Source organism: Condylura cristata, unplaced genomic scaffold, assembly GCF_000260355.1.
Source record: "Condylura cristata isolate star-nosed mole 26May11 unplaced genomic scaffold, ConCri1.0 scaffold00008, whole genome shotgun sequence".
Lineage (NCBI taxonomy): Eukaryota > Metazoa > Chordata > Mammalia > Eulipotyphla > Talpidae > Condylura > Condylura cristata.
The window spans coordinates 8,165,313-8,185,222 of NW_004567109.1; the positions used below are offsets into that span (position 1 = coordinate 8,165,313).

A 19,910-nucleotide genomic window follows, 5' to 3' on the forward strand; every position below is an offset into this window, starting at 1 on the left:
CACTTCAGCATGAGTTTGATCCCCCTGCCCCGGAGGTGACCACAGGGCGCGGCAGACCTCTCCTGGCCGCCCGCTGCTCCCCTCAGCAGTGTACTTCGTCGATCTGCCTGTTCTGCTCCCCACTCTGTCTCTGGTGAAGCCTCTCGCCCTCCGTTCTGGCCTGTACCCCAGTTCTGTATGCACAAATAAATAAATCTTATAAAAAAAAATAAAGACTGAGGACTGGACGCTGCACCGTCTGCAAGGGGCCTGTCTGGAAGAGCTGCGCCTGGGCCGCGGCAGCGACAGGGCTGCAGCCGATTGTTACTGCGGCTGGGCTGGCCTATGCCGGCGGGTGCAGTCGCCTCCGTGGACGTGGCGGCTGCCGTGTCCCGCGTCCCGTGTGGGCTTCTTCGTTCAGCCGGCGGGGACAGAGCCAGCACCCAGTCCCGGGGGTGCCGTGAGGGCTGTGCGATCACCCGCCTGCACTCGCGGGGCACAGGGATAGCGGGGTACAGTGTGTTTGCTGATGCTATCATTCCTCTCGTCCTTAAGATAATTTCCTCCCAAACATGGGTTGCAGGTATACTTTGGCCTCTAATTGCCAGCGCCGCTCAGTGCCAACAGAAAGGTTGGAAATTAATTGCTTTTGGCAGCGTTCAGGGGAGAATTCAGCTGCTGAGGATGTACACAGGGCGCGCGTCAGGAGAGTGGCTGGAGTCAGACCGGGTGGGAGCTAGTCTGGAAGTTTGGGCCCTGCTCAGCCATGATCCCACCTGTGTTTCTGAACCCCCGTTTGCTCACTGAGGGCTTGGAAATGGAGGGTGATGAAAGCACCCCGCAGTGGCCAGCGGCAGGCAGCAAGTGGGCCCCGTGTCTGCCGGCTCCCTTCTCAGCCTTACTGCTCATCACTCCCCAACTCTATGGCCAGAAACGCTGAGCAGCCTGCAGGGACACGGCCCCCGCCCTTGCCTGTGTTCCGGTTGCCCTTGATCGCCAAGGGCCTTCTCACCTTCCTCCATCCGGGTAAACATGACTCATCCTCCTAGAGTCACCCCCTCCAGGAAGCCGACCGGAGCCCCAAGGTTGCACAGATGCCCTGACTCAGGCCCTCTACAACTTTGCACTGTCATAGCCTGGACTTCTAGACTTTTGACTCTCAAAGGGGGGCTTTGGGTGAGCTGCGGGGCACTTTAAAAGTACAGCTTTCTGGTGCAGCTCTGGGCGTGAGGTGAAGAAGTGGGAATCTGTTATCTGTTGAGAATTGCAGGCCGAGCCCTCAGGGCACAGATGGGGCGTCACTCGCAGCTGGCAGGGGCCTGGAGAGTCTCAGGAAGTGATGCTGGAGCAGCCTGATCACGGCAATGAGGACTGAATGTGCCAGCTGGCTGCAGGGATCGATTCTCCCACTCGCTGTCCACTGTGTGTGACAACCAGAGGGGTCGGGGTGGCCACCTACAGTCATCGCTATCGGGGGGATGACTTCTGGGGTGTTAGCTCAAACCTGACACGACAGGCAGTAACAGCTGCTACAGAGGCACTATAGAGGGCCTGGCTAAGTGCTTGACATTTCGCAGTGCCAGCTGCGTCTAGATCCCTCCTGTGGTGACATCTGCACATCTGTGGTATTGCTTTTAGCTGAAGTAACAGCCCCGAAGGCTGTTCTAAATGAATGAATGCTACCTCATCAAGGCAGTCTTCTAAGGGGAGGATGGACTGTTTACCTGCTGTCTAGTATTCTGCTGTATATTGTTAAAGTATTTATAAATGTTCGAGAATCAGAGAGAACGTTTTTCCTGAAGTGATTCAGCGAAGGCACTGTCTCTCATGCTCACCTACATTGCCAATGGACCTCCCTATTATTAAGTTCCTGAAGTAACGTAACTCCTTGGTACATGGAGTCGCTTTCCCAGCCATCACCAACTGCCACATTTTGCTCCTGTAATTACTCCAGTTGTCTGAACTTCCACATCTGAAGCAAGGGGAGATGTGAGCTCTGAGCTATGATGCTTCTGGTGTTTGGATGTTAATTCAGGTGAAACACTAAATAAGTGGATTCCTCTCCCTATTGCTGACTCTGCTCGCCGGTGAGACTCCCTGGCAACCATCATCGTACAGTCCCTGGCCACACTCCCACCTGGGTGCTACAAGTGACCTGCGTGGGCCTTCCACATCGGCCTTCCCAAGAGCGCTGAGGTCAAGTCACAGATTTGGCCCAAAGCGCAGAGGAAGCCACAGGCCCCAGGGGAGGGGGAGGTACCCACACAGCCACCCCCAGACTGCAAATATGTTCTGCTTCTGCTGGCCGCATCTTATCTCCACAGAGGGTGCTCCTCACCCTTATCACCCTCGCCATCACCCTCTTCCAGCTGACAGAGGGGGAGGGCTTCTCCCAGATGGCTAGCGACACTCTCCCAGAGAAGGCAGGAGGCCCTGCAGCGGACTGTCTTCACTGCCTTCTTTACAACTAAAGCGGGGCACTGGGATCGCCAGCCCTGCCTGAGCTCGGCGGTTAGCTGACGTCAGACAGCATCTGGTGGTTGAATCAGAGGCTGCCACTGGTCAGCTGTGTGGACTGGGGTGGTCCTGTCAACCTGCTGACTGCTTCTCCAGCTGCCGCATTGGCGGGAGACTGCAAAGAGCGCTCCACAAAAGAGGCCATCAATGTCACGACGAGGTCATGAGCGTGAGCCTGCAGCGGTGCGTCCGCTGGCTCTTCGGGGCCCACTGTGCGCCGGGCTCTGTCCTAGGCTCCCCACGTGTGAGAGTGAACTGAGTCAGCACCCCTGGCCCCAGGGCGCTACGACCTTTATTCCCACGTTAGAGGAGAAGCAGCTGAGGCACAGAAGTCAAGTGGCCAGTAAGTGGGCCACTAGGCCGGCCTCAGGCTCAGGCGGGGGCTGGCATAGCACCACACCGAGCCAGGATCAGGGTGAGCGCGGTAACCTCACCTCGCAGAAACAGGAACCCTCGCAGTTAAAGGAGACCTCGTGCCATGCGATCCTCCACTAGTGTCAGTGTAAACACGGGCGCGGGTGCCCGGAGAGAGTGACGTGGCCAGGGCCCCTCAGAGGCTGTCAACGAAGAACTAGGCCTCGGGGTCACGCGTCCCTACTCTGTCCCCGGGTCTCAAGCCCTTTCCAAGACCACAGACAGAACCAAGAGATCTCCAAAAGCCTGGAATTAAGTAAACAATCACATACGGGCAGTCTTTCCTGAGGAAAGGGCCCAGCCAGGGTAATGAGAGCAACGGCCGGAGACGGTCGTCACGGCGCACAGGACTTCTCACCCACACTCCTGTGAGCCACCGCGCCCAACCTGTCCCACGCAGGCACGCACGTGAGCCCGAGCGGGAGGGTGCTCCGACTGGGCCCATTAGCAGTGAGGAAACTGAGGCCCAGCCAAGCCAGGCCACTCCCCAAGACCACACAGTGGCCAGAGGCCCAGGCTGGGCTGTGCTGGAACCTCTGTTCTGCATGGCCCTGCTCTGGCATTGCGACATCGGAGCAAATGCTCTGGGCAAGATACTTCTGACAAGACTTCCAAACAGCAGGGAGGGTTTTATTTCAAGGTGTAGAAGATCCCTCCAACACCCAATACGGCCAAAGAACCCAGGCCGAGCTGTGGTCCCGGAGCCTGGCCTAGACCCCGACTTTCTCTACTGACTCAGACCTGGGAGTCAAAACAAGTCTGGTTTCAGCTTATTTCAACAGACCAAGTTCCCTTTCCCCAGCAAACACGCTCCCCTTTGCCCTACAAACCCTGCCGGCAGGGCGGCTCTTAACTCGGCTGCCACCGGCAGGTCGGGCAGGTGCAGCCGGGCTCTCAGAGCCCAGGGCCGGCGGACGTGCCTGCTGCAGGGAGCCCGCAATTAGGCTGCACCTGCGACTGACTTGTTGCTCTGGGATTAGGTGCTCTGTGAGATGTCTGGCAGGGAGCTGAGTCTGGCCAAGTCCCAGGCTAATTTCCCCCGTACGCGCCTGAGCACACGCACGCTCCCCTCGGGGAGGTGCAAGGGCGGTGGGGCAGGGCAGGACTCACACCTGCGAGCCTGCTCCGCGCCGGCCTTGGGCGAGCGCTGTGCCATGTGATCAGAGTCCTTCTCCACAGTGACCCTGTCACCCCCTGGGAGGAGGCTTCCCCAGGGCTGTTACAAATAAGGGGCAGCTGGGTGCCAGGGGTGGACTCTGAGCCCAGGCCATGGGCAGGGTGCAGGGGCCTCGGGATGGTCAAGTCGCAGATCAATGACAACCCGGACGGGGTCTGTGACCTTGCCACGGTCACAGCCCGTCGGGGTTGCCTCACTGCACCAGCTCCTAGACGGGTTTGGGGCCCGGGGCTCCCTTACTCAGATTCTTCCTCTTTGGTCTCCTTCAGGCTCTCAAGGAACGTTTCCTCCAGCAGGTCCAGCTCCCCCAGGGGCACGTGGAGGAGGGTGCTCACGTGGCAGATGAGGACGCGGGCCCGTGCGTCATAGTGCCCTGGAGAGAGAAGTGGGCAGGGGTCAGCTCAGCGCGAGCACAGACGTGGCTTTTGGTTTTCGTCTGAAAATGGTTCCACATCCCACCTGCCTGAGTGGCATAAAGAACCTTTCCTGAAGCAACAAGTCAGGCGAATTACTTTCAGCCGCGCCAGGCGTCTTCCTACACCATCCCGCACTCCAGAGCTCAGCTTGGGGGGGCAGTTGTGCGGCAGGCCTCTGTCACACCTGTACATACACGTCCTGCACAGGGGAGCTTGTTCCCTGGAAGCAGAAGGGTGAACAGAGCACCGCAAACCCTGCTCACAGGAGTGTTACCACTGTGGCGGTGAAATCCAAACCCTAGCGCACAGGCCTTCGGAACCGGTCGGCCCAAGAGCAGCCCGGAAGTGGCACTTTCACCAAGTGAGTAAGGATCTTTTTTTTAAATTTTCTATCCTGAAGCAGCTCAGGGTGATGAAACAGGTGTTAGAAGACATCTGTGGTGGGGGTGTGTCTTGATGGAAACTTTCTGGAAGGCAATTTGGCAGTATGGATCCCAAACTTATAAAAATGCCCACCTCTTGGCCCTCCCTGGTGGCGCAGCGGGTCAAAGCACAGCACTGAGAAGCTAAAGCCACTTCCGCATGAGTTCAATTCCCGCCTGCCCCTGAGGTGACCACATGGCGAGGCAGACCTCTCCTGACCCGCCCGCTGCTCCCCTCAGCAGTGTACTTCGTCGATCTGCCTGTTCTGCTCCCCACTCTGTCTCTGGTGAAGCCTCTCGCCGCCCCTGAGCCTCTGGCCTGTACCCCAGTTCTGTATGCACAAATAAATAAATCTTTAAAAAAAAACGCCCACCTCCCTCATCACAGACACAAAGTAGAGCCGTGGTGGCCCGGATGACAGAGGAGGGCGGGGTTAGGGTTTAACTTGCAGAGTTTCAGCCTGGCCAGAAGAGACCAGGAGAGAGAGACAGGGTCGCTGAGTGCCGCACAGCACCAGACTGGGCTTAATGCCGTTGACTGCGGGCTTAGAAATGGGTAAGACGTGGACTTTCAGGTTATGTGTGTTTTACCACAACACACATATCATTCCAAATCCCCTTGGTCCAGGAACTGCATTTCTGGATTTCTACTCTTAAGAAAACAACCCTCAATGTAGAAAATGGCTAGTACGTGAAGGCCATCTCGCTGAAAGGGGAATCCATCTAGTGGCTTCTAGCATCTGAGGACTCGTTAACCAGGGCATGTCCACTCCGTGGAGAAGCGTGGAGCCCGTGTGGAAGGATCCCTAAGGAAAATGTGCAGTAAGTGGAAAAACGGGTGTGCGATGAAATGCATTTTTTAAATGATTCGCTTTACTTGAGGATAGGATTCCAACTAAGAACAAAAACCCAGCATGGGAAAGAGGAGGGATGAGGTCAAATGTGATTTTCTTTTGCCTTCTCAAAATAATCCAATAACGCCAACTGATTTCATAATTGGAAAAATTAACCTACCAAAATCCATCCAAGGGCTCGCTCAACTCTGTTTGCACAGCCCAGAAGCCAGCAGGACTGAACATCTCCCAGCCAGGACTCTGGACCTGAAAGTGGTCGAGAGGCACCTATCCTATTGAAGAGGCTGCTGTCTCAGGTGGCACACTGGATGGGGTCCTACCAGGGGCGCCCCACTTTATCAGGCGGACCCCAGGACCAGCCTAAGCTGTTGGCGACATCCCCTGCCTGGGTGGTAGAAGGAGCCTTTCTGAGTCTCCTCTTGGGTGCCCACCCAGAGCTCACCACCACCCACACCAGGGGCTACACACTCCCACCCCACCCCTCCCTCCCATCTCCACCTGAAAACCTCTCACGTGTCCATTTCCCGTCTTCCCATCCCTGCCTGGCCTGGGCCAAGCAATCGGCACTGGTCCCTCCACCCGCCCCTCGTCTCTGCCCGCAGGACGCGGTCTGTGTGTCAGGGCCTGCGGAGCTCACCTCGGCCTGCCCCCACACCGGCTCACGGCCTCTGACTACTCGGGGTTTCAGGGGTGCCCTCCCCTGTGATGGTCTCTGTGCCGTCCATGGTGGAGAGGGTGGCTCACTTTTAACCGCCCACTCCCTGCCGTTTTCTAGTGAGGGGCTGTGGCTCTCTTCACCCCTGGGGCCCAGCTTTTCCTGATGTAAGCATAAATGACTCACTGCAGCGCTCATGCAAAGCGAGCTGCATGAGGCCCCATGGTGGGCTTGATGTGTCATCAGCTGGAAACAATATAAATGATCTTGTAGTTCTGGGGGTCAGAAGTCCTAAAATCAAGAGTCACGGGGCTGGCTCCTCCTGGAGCGTCCATGGGAGAGGCTGTCCTTGCCTCTCGGGTTTCCGAGGCTGCTGGCCTTCCCTGACTTGTGGCATCTTCTCTGCGGTAGCTCCAACCTCTGCTTCTGTCTCTCCCGGCCCCTGCCTGACGCAGGCCCTCTGCAGTCCTCCCGGGGGTCCGGTGTTGGGGTGTGTTCACCTGGACAACACAGGCTCATTCCCCAACCTCAAGACCGTCACTAAGTGCACCTGCAGGGTCCCTTCTGCCATGGAAGGTGACATGGACAGGTATTAGGGCGCGGGCATCTTTGGGGCATCATTATTCCGCCTGCCCCATGCCTTTGAAAGCTCTCCACATTGACTTGTTTGCCTTTTATGGCGTCTTTCCCCCTGAAATATAAACTTCACAGGCACCGTCTATTTCACTGCTCTGCCCCAGTTCTAGTGCTCAGCACAAAGAATAAATATTCGATCAACAGAATATTGATGTGACAGAACCCCAGGTAGGGATCCAACTCGTAAAACTAATATTGGGGAAACAGTTCATTGGTGTTGAGGTGCAGAATGGAGAGTAAGAATCACCTCAGAGTTTTGAGGCCCTCACTGAATAATGCAGGGGAGGACGGCTGCTCCACAGCAGCCCTCAGTGATTGGTGCAGAACTAGACCCCACTTGGTGCTGGCAATCAGATCACACCAAAGTGACCGTGGCCCACCACTTCAGCTTCTGCGCATTTGGCCAGCGGCTTTGCGGCGTGAGGGCCGTCGGGAGCTGCAGCCCGTAGCATTTGCCCAGCTGCTAGAGGCTGTCTGGTGAGACTGGGAACTGTATACGTGCTGGGGAACAGCGTCGCGTCTTGGGGTCACTAGGTCAATGAAACACGGCAACAGAGAAGTTCCCGGCTCTCTCCCACTATCACAGTATCACGGGCTATTGCACCCAGGTGATAACGGGGCAGTGGAAGGAGCCGAGTCTGGGCCACGATGATGAATTGGTGACAGTTATGATTAGCCGCTCATGCTTAGTCATTGATCAAAGCTGCCGCGATTGAGCATTTGGGATAGAGGCTGGCGGCGCGCAGGTGAGTCACTTCCAGGGTTTGCTCAGGCAGGCATGGGGCTCTGAGAGGGCAGCCTTGTGGAGGGGTCATCTTAAGGACCTCGGGGGCCAGGCCGCTGAGCTTGGAGCTGAGGTTGTCCTTGAGGCAGGTGGTAGGTGGGGGAGGGGTGTGAGTCCTGGATATGGGGCTGGATATGGGGCTTCTCTGGTCAACTGGCCAGGTGACCAATGCACTCCTCAAAGGTCTGTGCAGCTTGTCTTGGGTGGTCAGCATCATGGGCATTGGTTTTGATTCTTCTCATCTCCCAATTCCCAATGCACAAACCACCAACTAGTGCTGACAGCTGTACCCAGTGCAAACCCTGGGTCTTACTAGGGACCCCCATCTCCATGGCCACCAGGACCACATCACTTAGCTCCCCAGCTTTCTCCCCTGGCCCCGCATTCTGTCTGTCACTCAGAAGCCAGAGGGATTCCTCGAATCTAGAGATCTGACCATCTGAGAGATTTCTCCATCTGAAAACTCTCCGGCGGTGACCCCCTGCACTGCGAATCAAACCCGCATTTCTCCCCACGGCCCAAGAAGCCGTGCCTCACCAGGCCCCCTCTGCCACCCTCTCGCCCATCTCAGTAGGTCTCTGTTTCATGCACCAGCATCTGTCCCGCTGAGATGTCAAGCTCCTTCCAGCCCCAGGGCCTTTGCACATGCGGGTCCAACTGAAATGCTGTTCCATTGCATCCTTGTCCTCAGTCAGGTCTAAGATTTACCACTTGCCTCAAAAGTAGAGCAGCTCAGACCTTCATTACCCTGCTCCCTGTCCTGGTCCTGCCCTTACTGTATGAATAGGTTTCCTGACTGGCTCCCCATACCTGCCCCCAATGCCTCACAATTAGTTTTCTAGTGAAGGTGACTGAAGCCAGCCACTACAGGTAACAGAGGGGCTTCCACTCCCCTTCTAGCTGAAACCCTTGTTTCCGGACCCTCTGGGTCTTGTTCCTCCAGAGAACAAGGAGGACAAGTTTACTGGAGGGGAGGGAGGGAGGCCAGGGGAGGGTCACATTTACAGTGCTAAATGTCAGAGGTTTGATGACACTTGGAATGTCATCCCCCTGGGCCTGCTCATCTCCCAGTTCCTTCCTGAAGTCACTTCCTCCAAGAAGTCCTCCCTGACTCACTCCACCAGGTATTTTTTTCTTATCATCATGTACAACTTGATTTTGAAATCTGCCTGCCCATTTATTCTGCCTCCCCCTCTAGAACACAAAATCCCCAATCCCAGTATCTACACCTGTGTGAGTGAAGGCAGAACTATCTGCAGAATAAATGACAGGCTGGGCGAACTAGCGGACAGCTCTGTAGGGAGAGGTCTGCAGTAGGGGAGAAAGGCTGTGCCGGGGGCTTGTATCCGCGCGGTTAGCTATCACATCAAGACTGGAGGCTCGCTCACCCCACTGCTCCCCGTGAACGTGAGGGGGGCTACCGCGTTCACTTACTAAAGCCTTCCCGGCACCAGGCGCGTTTTTAAGGAGGAAACTGAGACAGAGAGCTTAGGTCATGTGCCTGGGCACCTGGCTGGTGAGTGCAGCAGCGGGTGGCACAACTGGGGGCCTTGCTTGTACCTCCTGAAAGGACAAACCAGCCGGTTTCTAGAGCAAGCTGTGAAATATGGAGGATAGGGACCGAGGCCCAGCAGCCAGTGACAGTGTTTGCTTTTCACCACAGCCAGAGGCATCTGGTCTCCGCCCACCATGGACTTTGGCTCAGTGAGGAGGGAGCAGGGGTGGGTGTGCCCCCAGGCTGCTCTGTTGGGCCGCCCGTACCAGGGTTCCATGCCCTGTGCTTGTGCCTACCCGGGTTCCATGCCCTGTGCTTGTGCCTACGTTGGATTCAGAGTCCAGAGGCAAAAGCTGGGGTACAGTTGAGGTTTCTGGGCACCGATGCATCGGCCCACAGTGAAACCCACTTTGCCTTGGATGGAATTTCGAAACTTTCGTTGAGGTGTAATCCTGGGCTGCTTATGTAACCACCGGAGCCTTCGCTTCCTCCCTGGTAAGTGGGGACAGCAGCACCCCTTAGCAGTGGACCCCAGTATGAAAAGTGATGGGCTAACTGCCGCCCGTGGAAAGGGCCGAGGAGGGCAACTAGATTATCCACCAGGAGCAGGGGCATGCTGGTGCCAGAGGACATGTGGCAATTCACGGGGACAGTCTGGCTGTCACAACACAGGAGGTGCCCAGACACCTGGTGAGAAGAGGCCGGGGTGCTGCCCAGGCACCCTGAGGACTCAGGATGGCCCGCAGCGAGGATCCCCCTGTCCAGACATTGAGAATCCAGGTTGAGTCAGTTTAACCCTCCACATTTATAAGTTTTTTTTTGTTTGTTTGTTTGTTTTTTAGTTGTGTGGGCTTTGTGGGTCTTATTGAAACAAGAGAAAATGTTTAGCACTCAAGGCATTCCACCCAGCTGCCAAGATGGCATAGTTTTGTGCCTAAGATACCAATACTGTTGATAAACGTTCCAGGAAGTTCTGAGAAATGCATATTGTTCTCATGGGCTGATTCCATGGTCAACCCCCTGCCTCACTGCTAGGGAGAAATTCTGTGGCAGAGACCACGCCACCAGTCTCTGTAGAGGGAGACACCTGACCTCAGATTCAGACAAAGCACCTTGCTTAGAATCTCAACTCATTCTCTCAAGAATGAGTCCATCCATTCTTCTCTCCGCCACACTTCTGTTCATTCAACCTTCCGTCATTTTGTCCGTCTGTCCATCCACCACCTACCCACCATCCATCTAGGCTTCCCGCCTCCCTCCACCCTTCTATCCCCCTTCACTCTCCTGCCACCCATCCACGCACCCGCTCACCACTCAGTCCATTCACCCCCGCCCTTCTGCCTCCCTGTCTCCCTCCTTCCATCCATCTATCCACCCACCAAACACGAACTGTCCATCAGAGTAGCAGATGCTGGGATATGACATGCTCATCAGCTTCCTTTTCCTTCCTTGAAACAAATCAAACACGGGGGTGGTGGGTATCACAGAGGTGACATCCACCCCTGGCTTTGCTGGACCCACAGAGTAGATGAATGCTCATGACTTACACAAGTGATAAAATCAACTCACCATCCTTGAGAGAGAAGCTCAGAAGGTCCTGGGGGGAGAACAGGAATTGGCAGTGAGTGGAGAGGCAATCAGCCTGTTCACCTGACAAACGCTTACTGAGTCTCACTATGCTTAAGACGCAAGACGGCTCTGCACTCTAGTGAGCCAAACGTGTAAGTAAGTAAATCGGCCTGTGAGCATTTTTGGGAGTAAAATGAGGTAGGGGAAGGGCTTTTTAAATCTGCTCCCTCGCCCATGACAGTCCCTGTCACAAGTTTCTTCCTGCTTCAATTCGCAAAGAACAGGTGAGTGACAACCTCCAGGCCACATCGCAATGCTGCTGGTTCTAGAAAGAGGCACCAGAGCTAAGCAGTAAGGAGCCTGGACTCTGGAGCTGGGCTGTTCAAACCCAGCTCTGCCACTTGTCAGTTGTGTGACCTTGACCAAGTTACCGAACCTCTCTGTGCCTCAGCTTGTCATCTATTAAATGGGTCATCATATTGCCTTCCTTATAAAGTTGCTTTGAGAATTAAATGAGCTAATATATGTAAAGGGACTACTAAGCAATACACACTATTTAAATAACAAATCAACAGTATATGCTCAATAATGCTAATCTGACATCAGCTGTGATCATCATCATAACACAGGACGATGAAATATTTTATCTTTCTATCACCACACCCCACTGAAAGTAACTTTCAGAGTGACTGCAAATCTTTTATTTGTTCTATTTCCCCCAGCAGCCACCACCCAAGGACAGGGGCTGGGGTGGGGGGTACCTGGGTGATCACCATGGGGTCTTCCTTCAAGATGGGGTCCTTCAATAAAATCTGAGCAAACACATCTGCTCCTTCTCCTCCGAGGCCGCTGGCAAAGGCAGTCATGGTCGGCAAGACAGCTTCAGACAAGTCCAGCCACTTCACCAGGCCCGCTACAAACTGCGTGCAGAAAGAGCTGACAGACAAATGCGGTTAGATCCCACACAGCCAGGCTCTGCAGGGCCAGCAACATTCCCTCCTCGAACCACCCGCTATGGTCGATGCCACTTCGCAGCAGCTGCAATTCCCAGCCCTTCATTCTGAGGTTGAAAATGGAAAGTGTTTCAGTTCGTTCTCAGCCAGCTTCGCAGGCGAGGCTGGGGCATGTGACTGGAGGTAGCCAAGTGACCTAAGGACAGTAGTTTGGACCATTCCAGGGAAGATTTCTGCCGTGATCAACGACTCCAGAATCCCTCCTCCTCCTCCCTTGGGCTCGGTCTTGGGCAGGTGCGATGTATGGAGCTGTAGCAGCCATTCTGTGATCAGGAGAAGGCCAGGAGAACATCAGAGAGGCCAACCCAAAGTCCTTTTGAGGCACTGAATCAGCTGTGTTTGGGTCTCTTGTTAAGAGAGTAGAACAAATCTCCCGTGGTTTAAATCTTTTTCAGTACAGTGTTTTGATACCTGTGGCCTCAAATACTGACTAGCAGCGGTAAGGTCCAGTCTCAGTGTTGTCTCCACTTTACAAATGAGGAAAGTGAGGTAAATAATTAAGTTCACAGAATTAGCAAGTAATCCCTGCCATTTACGGAGAGCCTGCTATGTGCTTTATCTTATTTAATGCTACAATCACTCTGTGATTATAAACGGATGTTTATGGATGTTAAGTGACCTGGCCAAGGTCGTATACAACTAGAAAGTGTCAGAGGTAAGATCTGAACAAGACCCAAGCCCAAAGCCTCCAGGGATATCTGGACTAACAGAGATAAAGCCAGCATTAACTCACCCTTCACTTCATGAACCAGTGTCACCCGTGTCTCTGCTACCCCAAGCTGTGTGGGAGGCCCGAGGGGCTAAGAGATGAGCAAGCCAGCTCGTGCTCCCCAGGAACTCAAGGAGGGGGGCAGGGATGGAAAGAGTTAGGGTCCAGGTTCCATGATGGGTCATGAGCATACAGGTGGAGAAACACTGGGGGGAACTAGGGAAGGCTTCCTGGAGGTAACCCCCAAGGAGGTGAATGTGCTCATGTGTTCAGTCCCGTGGGAGAGACCAAGACCACAAAGTAAAACAAAACTCTGTGAAAGCCCTAAGTCATGTGGGAGCTTACTCAGTGGAGCAGGGTCCCTGCAGTGGGGGTCTCGGCCACACTGCCGATCCAAAACCTGTTGTGCTGTGCCTCAGTCACGGAGTCTGTCCTTGGATGCCCTTCCCGCCTGGACCTTTTGGGCTGTTGGCGGCTCTCTCTGCCCTCCCGCAACACCCAGCCTGTCCTCAAGTCAAGTCCATCGTCTCTGAGCAAAGTCCATCTCACCTGTGCTCCTCCACCTTCTGGCCCCTGTGTCCTTTCCCAGGACAACTGTATTCCTCCCGCCTCCAAACTTTCACCTTCCTTCCCTCTCACCCCCAGAATCCTCGAGGGCCAAAGCCTCGGCTCCTAACCCTGCCATCCTGACTCGAGCTGCAGGACTTCAACACACGTGTGCTAGATGCTGGCTCCCACGGCACCTGGGTTACACTCATCTTTCCAGGATGGTGCTCCGTCCTTCAGACACCCTCAAGTGTGGACACCTGGAGGGCAAGAGCCAGGCTGTGCTCTTTTTTGTTTCCTCCACAGTCATTGCATGTCACCCAGTAGGTACTCAACAAGCGTATGATGCATGAATAGAGAGCTATTGGCCTCGTAGACTGTGAGCCATGCCAGGGCAGCGACAGTGTCTGCCGTGTCCATGTAGACCTTCCCTGGACTTCAGGTGGAGCCTGGTATGCAGCAGATGCCCAGATAATGCTTGGTGAAGATACAAATAAGTGAGTGCTGATGAGGAATGTACTGCCAGGTTAGGAGCTGGTGTCTGGTGTTACCTGGCAGATTGCCTGACCGATGAGAACTGTGTTCCTGAAGAAGCATGACATTCCCTTATTGAGACTAAAGCACTTACCTTTCCTCAGGTTCTGGAAATAGTTGGGACAGAGAGATGCCACAGAGGGCAGCACAGGCGAAGCGGTCGGCCTCCACCATATCACGGGCAGTGGGCACACGCGACTCCCCCTCCATGACTGGCCCAGCCTCCCGGGGCAGCGTCTGGCTTGATTCACACCCTGCAGCCATGCCCAGCCCTGCAGGTCAAAAAGTCAGAGTAAACAGAGGTTACTTACATAGGACACAAAAATCACCAATCACAAAAGGAGAGATTGATAAGTTATGCTTCATTCAAATTCACCTGTAAGAGACTAAAAATACAGGCCATGGGCTAAGGGGACATATTTTAATATGCATATCAACAAAGGGTTTGTGCCCATGATATGTAAACAACTCATAAATATAAGTCTTCCAGAAAAACAAACAAGGAAAAATAAATGGATAAAATAATTGAATAGATGCTTAATACAATAGATAGGTCAAACCAATCTATGCTGATAGAGTCAAAAGAGTTATCTATGGGAGGGAATGTTAAATAAGCAGGACCACAGGAGGTTTCTGGGTGACAGAAGCGTCCTCCATCTTGTCAGGGGTTCATGACATGGGTATTAATATATGTAAAAATCCACTGAACTGTATGCATAAGATTGTGCAGTCCATGTATGTAATATTTCAATGAGAGCAGGAAGAAAGGAAGGGAGGAAGACCTGATTCTTCTACTTCTTCCTTCTATTTTTCCCTTCCTCCCTAGGTGAAGAGAAGAGGAGAGGGGAGGGAAGGAAACAAACCAAGACAAGGGAGACATCCAAGGAACAGAGAAGAAGGATCCATGTACTGGTTAGTACTGGGAAGGGGACTAGTTTTAACAGAGCATCATGGATAGAAACCCAAGAAATTGAAGATGGCATAAATTAATAGAATGATATTCTGTGCTGTGAATTGGAAGGTTGAATATCATGAAATGATCATACTATCCAAAGCAATCTACAGATTCAATGCAATTTCTATAAAAAGTCCAACAACATTTTCCACAATCATACACAATCACAGACAATCAATCCTTCCTTAATCACAATACTAAGATTTGTATTTTAGGCACAAAAACTCCCAAAGAGCCAGAGCAATATTGAGAATGAAGGACAAAGCTGAAAGTATATATCAACTACATCACGAACCTATAATGATCAAAACGTTAAGGCATTGGCATCAGTGCAGACACACAGATTAATGGAACAGCATATAGAGCCTAGAAATAAACCTTAGCATATACAGTCAATTACATGATGATAAAGGAGACAGTGATATCTAACAGGCCAAGGCAATTTCTTCAATAAGTGGTGTTGGGAAAGTCACATGCAAAAGAATGAAACTGAACCACTATCTTATATCATGCACATGTACCTGATAGCTCAAATGGATTAAACAGAATGGATTAACTTGAACATAATACCTACAGCTCTAAAGCCCCTAGAAGAAAACATGGGGGCTAAGCTCCTTAACATTGATCTTGGCAACAATTTCATATTATATCTAACAAAAAATGGTATACATAAACAAGCGGGACTATGTTAAATTCAAAGGAAACTATCAACAAATCAAAAAGACAGCCTACAGAGTGGGAGAAAATATTGGCAAAGCATGAATTTGAAAAGGGGGTTAATATCAAAATGGATAAAGACTTTATACAACTCAGTGGCAAAAAACAAAGAGGATGATTAAAAAAATGGGCAGAGGATATGATATATAGATCTACCTGAAAAGGTGTTCGATATCACTAGTTATCACATGAAAATACAAGTCAAAACCACAACGAGCTATTACTTCACACCTATTAGAATAGCTATCATGAAAATGATAAAAAAAAGTGTTTTATTTGGAAATTTGTGCATGATTGATGGGAATGTAAATTGGTACAACAACTATGAGAAGCAGTATGGGGGTTTCTCAGAAAATTAAAAATAGAACAAACATATGAATGAGAAATTCCACTTCAGGGCATGTATCCAAAGGAAATTAAAACACACCCCAAAATATATGTACCCCATATTCATTGAGGTATTATTTACAGTAGCTAAGATACAGAAGCAACCTAAGTGTCCACTGATGGATAAATGGGTAAAGAAGTACAGGAATACTATGCAGCCATGAAAAGGAAATCGTGCCAGCAGAGAAAGGCAAATACTATATGATCTCATATATATATATGGAATCTAAAAACAGTCAACACAGAAACTCTGGATACAGAAAGAGGCAGGGTGTTGGAGGAAGAGGGGGATAAAAGGATGAAGGGGGTCAAAGGATACAAACTTCCAGGTAGAAAATAAGTCATTCCTGGGATGTCATTTGCAGCATAGTGACTAAGTGGATACTGTTGTGTCACATATTTGAGGGTTGTTAACAGAATAATTTTAAATGCTCTTGTAAGACAAAAGAAAAATGATGATGAGTGTTAATGATACTTATTGTGGTGATCATTTTACAGGATAGACTATGGAATAATGGGAATAATCTGAAACTGATATGTTATGTGTTCATTATATCTGTTTTGCAAAAGTGAAAAAAAAGTTAAAAAGTAGCTAGATTTCCCTATAGAATTTTAAAGACCTTTTCTTAATGTCTAAGTAAATTAAAAGTAAGTATTCACCTCCACCCCAAGTTAACCAGTTAATTAACTTCATAAACACATACTGTTTATGAGGAGCCTTGCTGAAAAGCCCAGGAGACCCTCCACCAGGGAAACAGACAAAAGTAAGACAATTTTAGCTGAGGATGAGAGTTCCAAGGAAATAGAAGCCTTAAATAATGACCAAATTTCAAGAAACAACTATGGGCCTCCTTTCTCTCTGTCTCTCTGAACCTGAAAACAGGCTGTTCAGTTTCTGGATGGTTCTTTGAAGAAATATGCAAATTGCCCTGGGGCAGCAAAGCAGAAAAACCAGTTTTGGAGTCCCTAGGATGTGGGAGGGAGGAACCTGGTTCTCCATGACTGGAGCCTAGCCACAACAGTCACTCCCTAGGGACTCAGCACCCCCACAGGTTCCTCTACCTGGGCTCAGAAGAGCACCCCCTCTCAGGGCTAGAACACACAGTAGGGACAAGCATGCAGCTGAAGGCTACTTCAGTCCAGGCCTAGGATGGACAGGGGTTGTTTTGGAGTGGGATCTGACGGTGACGCTGTGGTGAAGTCCGGCACCAAAAAACATGTTATTTTCGTGAGTAATGGGAATAGAGTCATTTGATAAACATGTCTTCAGCTCTGCAAGTACCCACAGTAGGTGTTCAGCCAACCAATGTTTGTTGACTGAAGTCACAACCAACACAATGAGGTTTCATCTGGAGGAGATACAACAAAATATCAAAGTCAGGGCTAAGGAGGAAATCAGAGTCGAAATCAACCTTGAGAATCCTTCAAGTCATCATTAAAACACCATGACCTAGGCCTTTTGATGATCACATGCAAGAACGAAGCGCTCTGGCCGATCTCACATGCCGGCCAGCTGTAACCTGGTTTTTTCTTTGGAGTGGGCAATGAAGATCAAGGTCACATTTGATGTAAGTGTGTGGGTGTGGGTGTGATAGGGGCTGAGGGTGCTGGTGGAAAGGTGTTCTCTTTCCCTCGTCAATGTTCCTGGTGCACTGGTCACAGATGAATTTTTAAATGCGTCTGAAGTACAGTAAAATAAGCATTACCTGAGAAAGGGCTGTAGTATTGCTGGAAGGCTGAGGACTAAGTTTTGGAGTCAGAGTAGGTAAGGAAGGCATTTGGCTGAAGAAATCCTTTGTAACAAAAAGAACTAAAGCACTTTAAGTCAGAAACTCTGGTAGCTGAAAGTTAAAATGCACACACACACACACACACACACACAGAGCTGGTCCTAGAAGTGAGGGTCCTAGAAAGGTCCATTACTCTCCTTATAGTCACCCACTAGCATTCTAGGAGAGAAACCCATACCTCTCTATCTGGAAGGTAAATTGGCAGCATCTCAGGAAGTCTCCATGGCAACAGTTCCAACTGAAAAGACCCCAGAGACTTAAGGATAACTCCGATATAGCAGAAGACAGAAGGGGTGTTGGCAGCGGGCGAAGGCTCCTATTACAACATGGATGAGAACATCAGTCTAGGCCAGTAAGCCAGTCACAGAGAGACAAATAGTGCATTATTCCGCTTATTATTATGGAGATGACAGGGACTACAGGGCGGGGACAGGGAGAGTTTTGTTTATTGGGGACTATTTCAGATTTGGAAGTTGAAAAGTTCTGGAGATTGTACAACAGGGGAGTATAATTGGCACTACTGAATCACACACTTAAAATTGGCTAAGATGGTACATTTGATGTGATATGTATTTTATCCCAAATATTTGTAAGAAAATCATCCCAGTAGATGTTTAAACAGCAGGTGCACCAACGCCCCCACCCTCCCCCACCATGAGACCCTGGTGACTTTATCAGCTTTGTGCCATCTGACAACGGGTTCCAGATGTCCTGCTCGTGGGCTGTTTCCTACACCATAGGAAGCTCCGAGAGAGCAGTGGCTACAGCACTGCGTTCCCGATGTGCCCCAGAAGCAGGGTCTGCAGAGGAGGCGCGTTGAAAGAAATAACGAACAGCTCCCCCACAACTGAAAAATGACTTCAGCATTATTTATTTTTTTTAGATAGAAGACAATAAGATTTTGCAGAAAGCAAAGTCTCCATATTTGCTCAAGAGACACTCCCAAAGTTAGATGTCACTACTGAGCAGAATCTGAGCAAACTCAGATCAGCCCTGGAGATCAGGATGGTAAACGGGGTCCTGGCAGAAACCCCAGCAAGGAGAGTAAAACTCCAGGCTGAGCTGAACCCACTTAGCTGCGAATGTCTCCAGTGTCTCATGGCCTGGGGTATTTGGAATGCAAGTCTGAGTTGGGCTCTCAGAAGGATGGGGTGGTACTAACCTAGGAGAAGGGGAAGGAGGGAGGTGCCCTGAGGAGGGAGGGATCAGGATGTCAAAATCACCGAGGGTGAACGATCAAGTGTCTGAGGTGTGCCTGCAGGTGAAGCTGGGGCCCAGACAGCAGGGCCTTCTAGTTACATTAAGGCTTTTGATCTTTACCCTACGAGGGGAGGAAGAGCATGTACAGCTGGCTGGACCTGGCAGGCAAGCGGCAGGTTGCTAAGTAGAAAGTAGGCTGGAGGTCCCTCCCGAACCCCCTTCTGCCTCTGGAGCAATCAGGGAAGCCAGGCCCCCCTCCTCTGCAGCCTGTTTATATTGCACACCATGTCTACAAAACACACAGTGAATAACCTCTCAGGTCCCACAGAGCAGGCCCAGGTCGCTACTCCAGCCACCGAAGCGTGCTGCTTCCATGATGGAGGAGATGGTTTCTCTGGGCGCCAATCCTTGAGGCCTTCACAGGCTGAGCTACGGTGACCTACTTAGTCAACGGTGCCTATCCCTTTGCTCCTGGACCTTAGATCTAAAAAGGAAAGGGGCTTCTGTGTGGCCAGACCCTGCACACGGCAGTGCGGCTCAGGACCTTCATCCTTATGGCAACCTTGGAGACGGGTATTTAGAAAGGAGGAAACTGAGGCATGGAGAGGTCACGTGGCTGTCCACAGAGCTAGGGCCTGGGCCCACACATTTGTCTGAGGCTGAGCATGTGACCTCAAGGGCTGTAAAAGCTGAAATGCTGACTGAGTCACGAGCATTCTACTTCTTGGCTGGGCAGAGAGCCGCAGTCTCCTCCCCTAGAACTCAGTCACCCTGATCTCTGCCTCCTAGGCAATTAACAGGTTATCAACAGGGTCGCTAATGCCTCTAAATAAATACACCCTTCTTACCCTTGACAGCCTCTGATACAGGCCACACACTGATCACTCTTTATGATTTACAAAGCAGGTTGATGTAGTGTCACCGATGCCATGAATTATTATGACACCCATTGTCTGATAAGGTAGTGGAGGCCCAGAAAGGTGGAGTGACCCACCCAAGGCCAAGCGGCGAGGAGGCGCAGGACCAGGTCTGAGGTTCAGGGCTTCCCTGGAACACTCCAGCCTCTTAGGCCCCTCCCAAATCCCCGCGGAGAAGGGTGGGAAAGCTCAGGAGACAGCATCTGGAGCAAGACCCCCAAGAG

General features: G+C 51.5%; 1 protein-coding gene across 2 annotated transcripts in view; it reads right to left on the minus strand.

The window, feature by feature from the left end:
* Window positions 1-17,854, minus strand: part of TMCO4 (transmembrane and coiled-coil domains 4) — a 52,185-nt gene extending 34,331 nt beyond the window's left edge. For both annotated transcript variants that reach the window (XM_004679360.2, XM_012722663.1), the window contains exons 1-5: window positions 17,748-17,854; window positions 13,815-13,992; window positions 11,680-11,854; window positions 10,919-10,946; window positions 4,328-4,460 (exon numbers count right to left, since the gene is read on the minus strand). In XM_004679360.2, the coding sequence (XP_004679417.2) occupies window positions 4,328-4,460; window positions 10,919-10,946; window positions 11,680-11,854; window positions 13,815-13,984 (506 nt within the window). In that variant the 5' untranslated portion in view covers window positions 13,985-13,992; window positions 17,748-17,854. The remainder of the gene's footprint in view (window positions 1-4,327; window positions 4,461-10,918; window positions 10,947-11,679; window positions 11,855-13,814; window positions 13,993-17,747) is intronic.
* Between the last annotated feature and the right edge of the window lie 2,056 nt (window positions 17,855-19,910).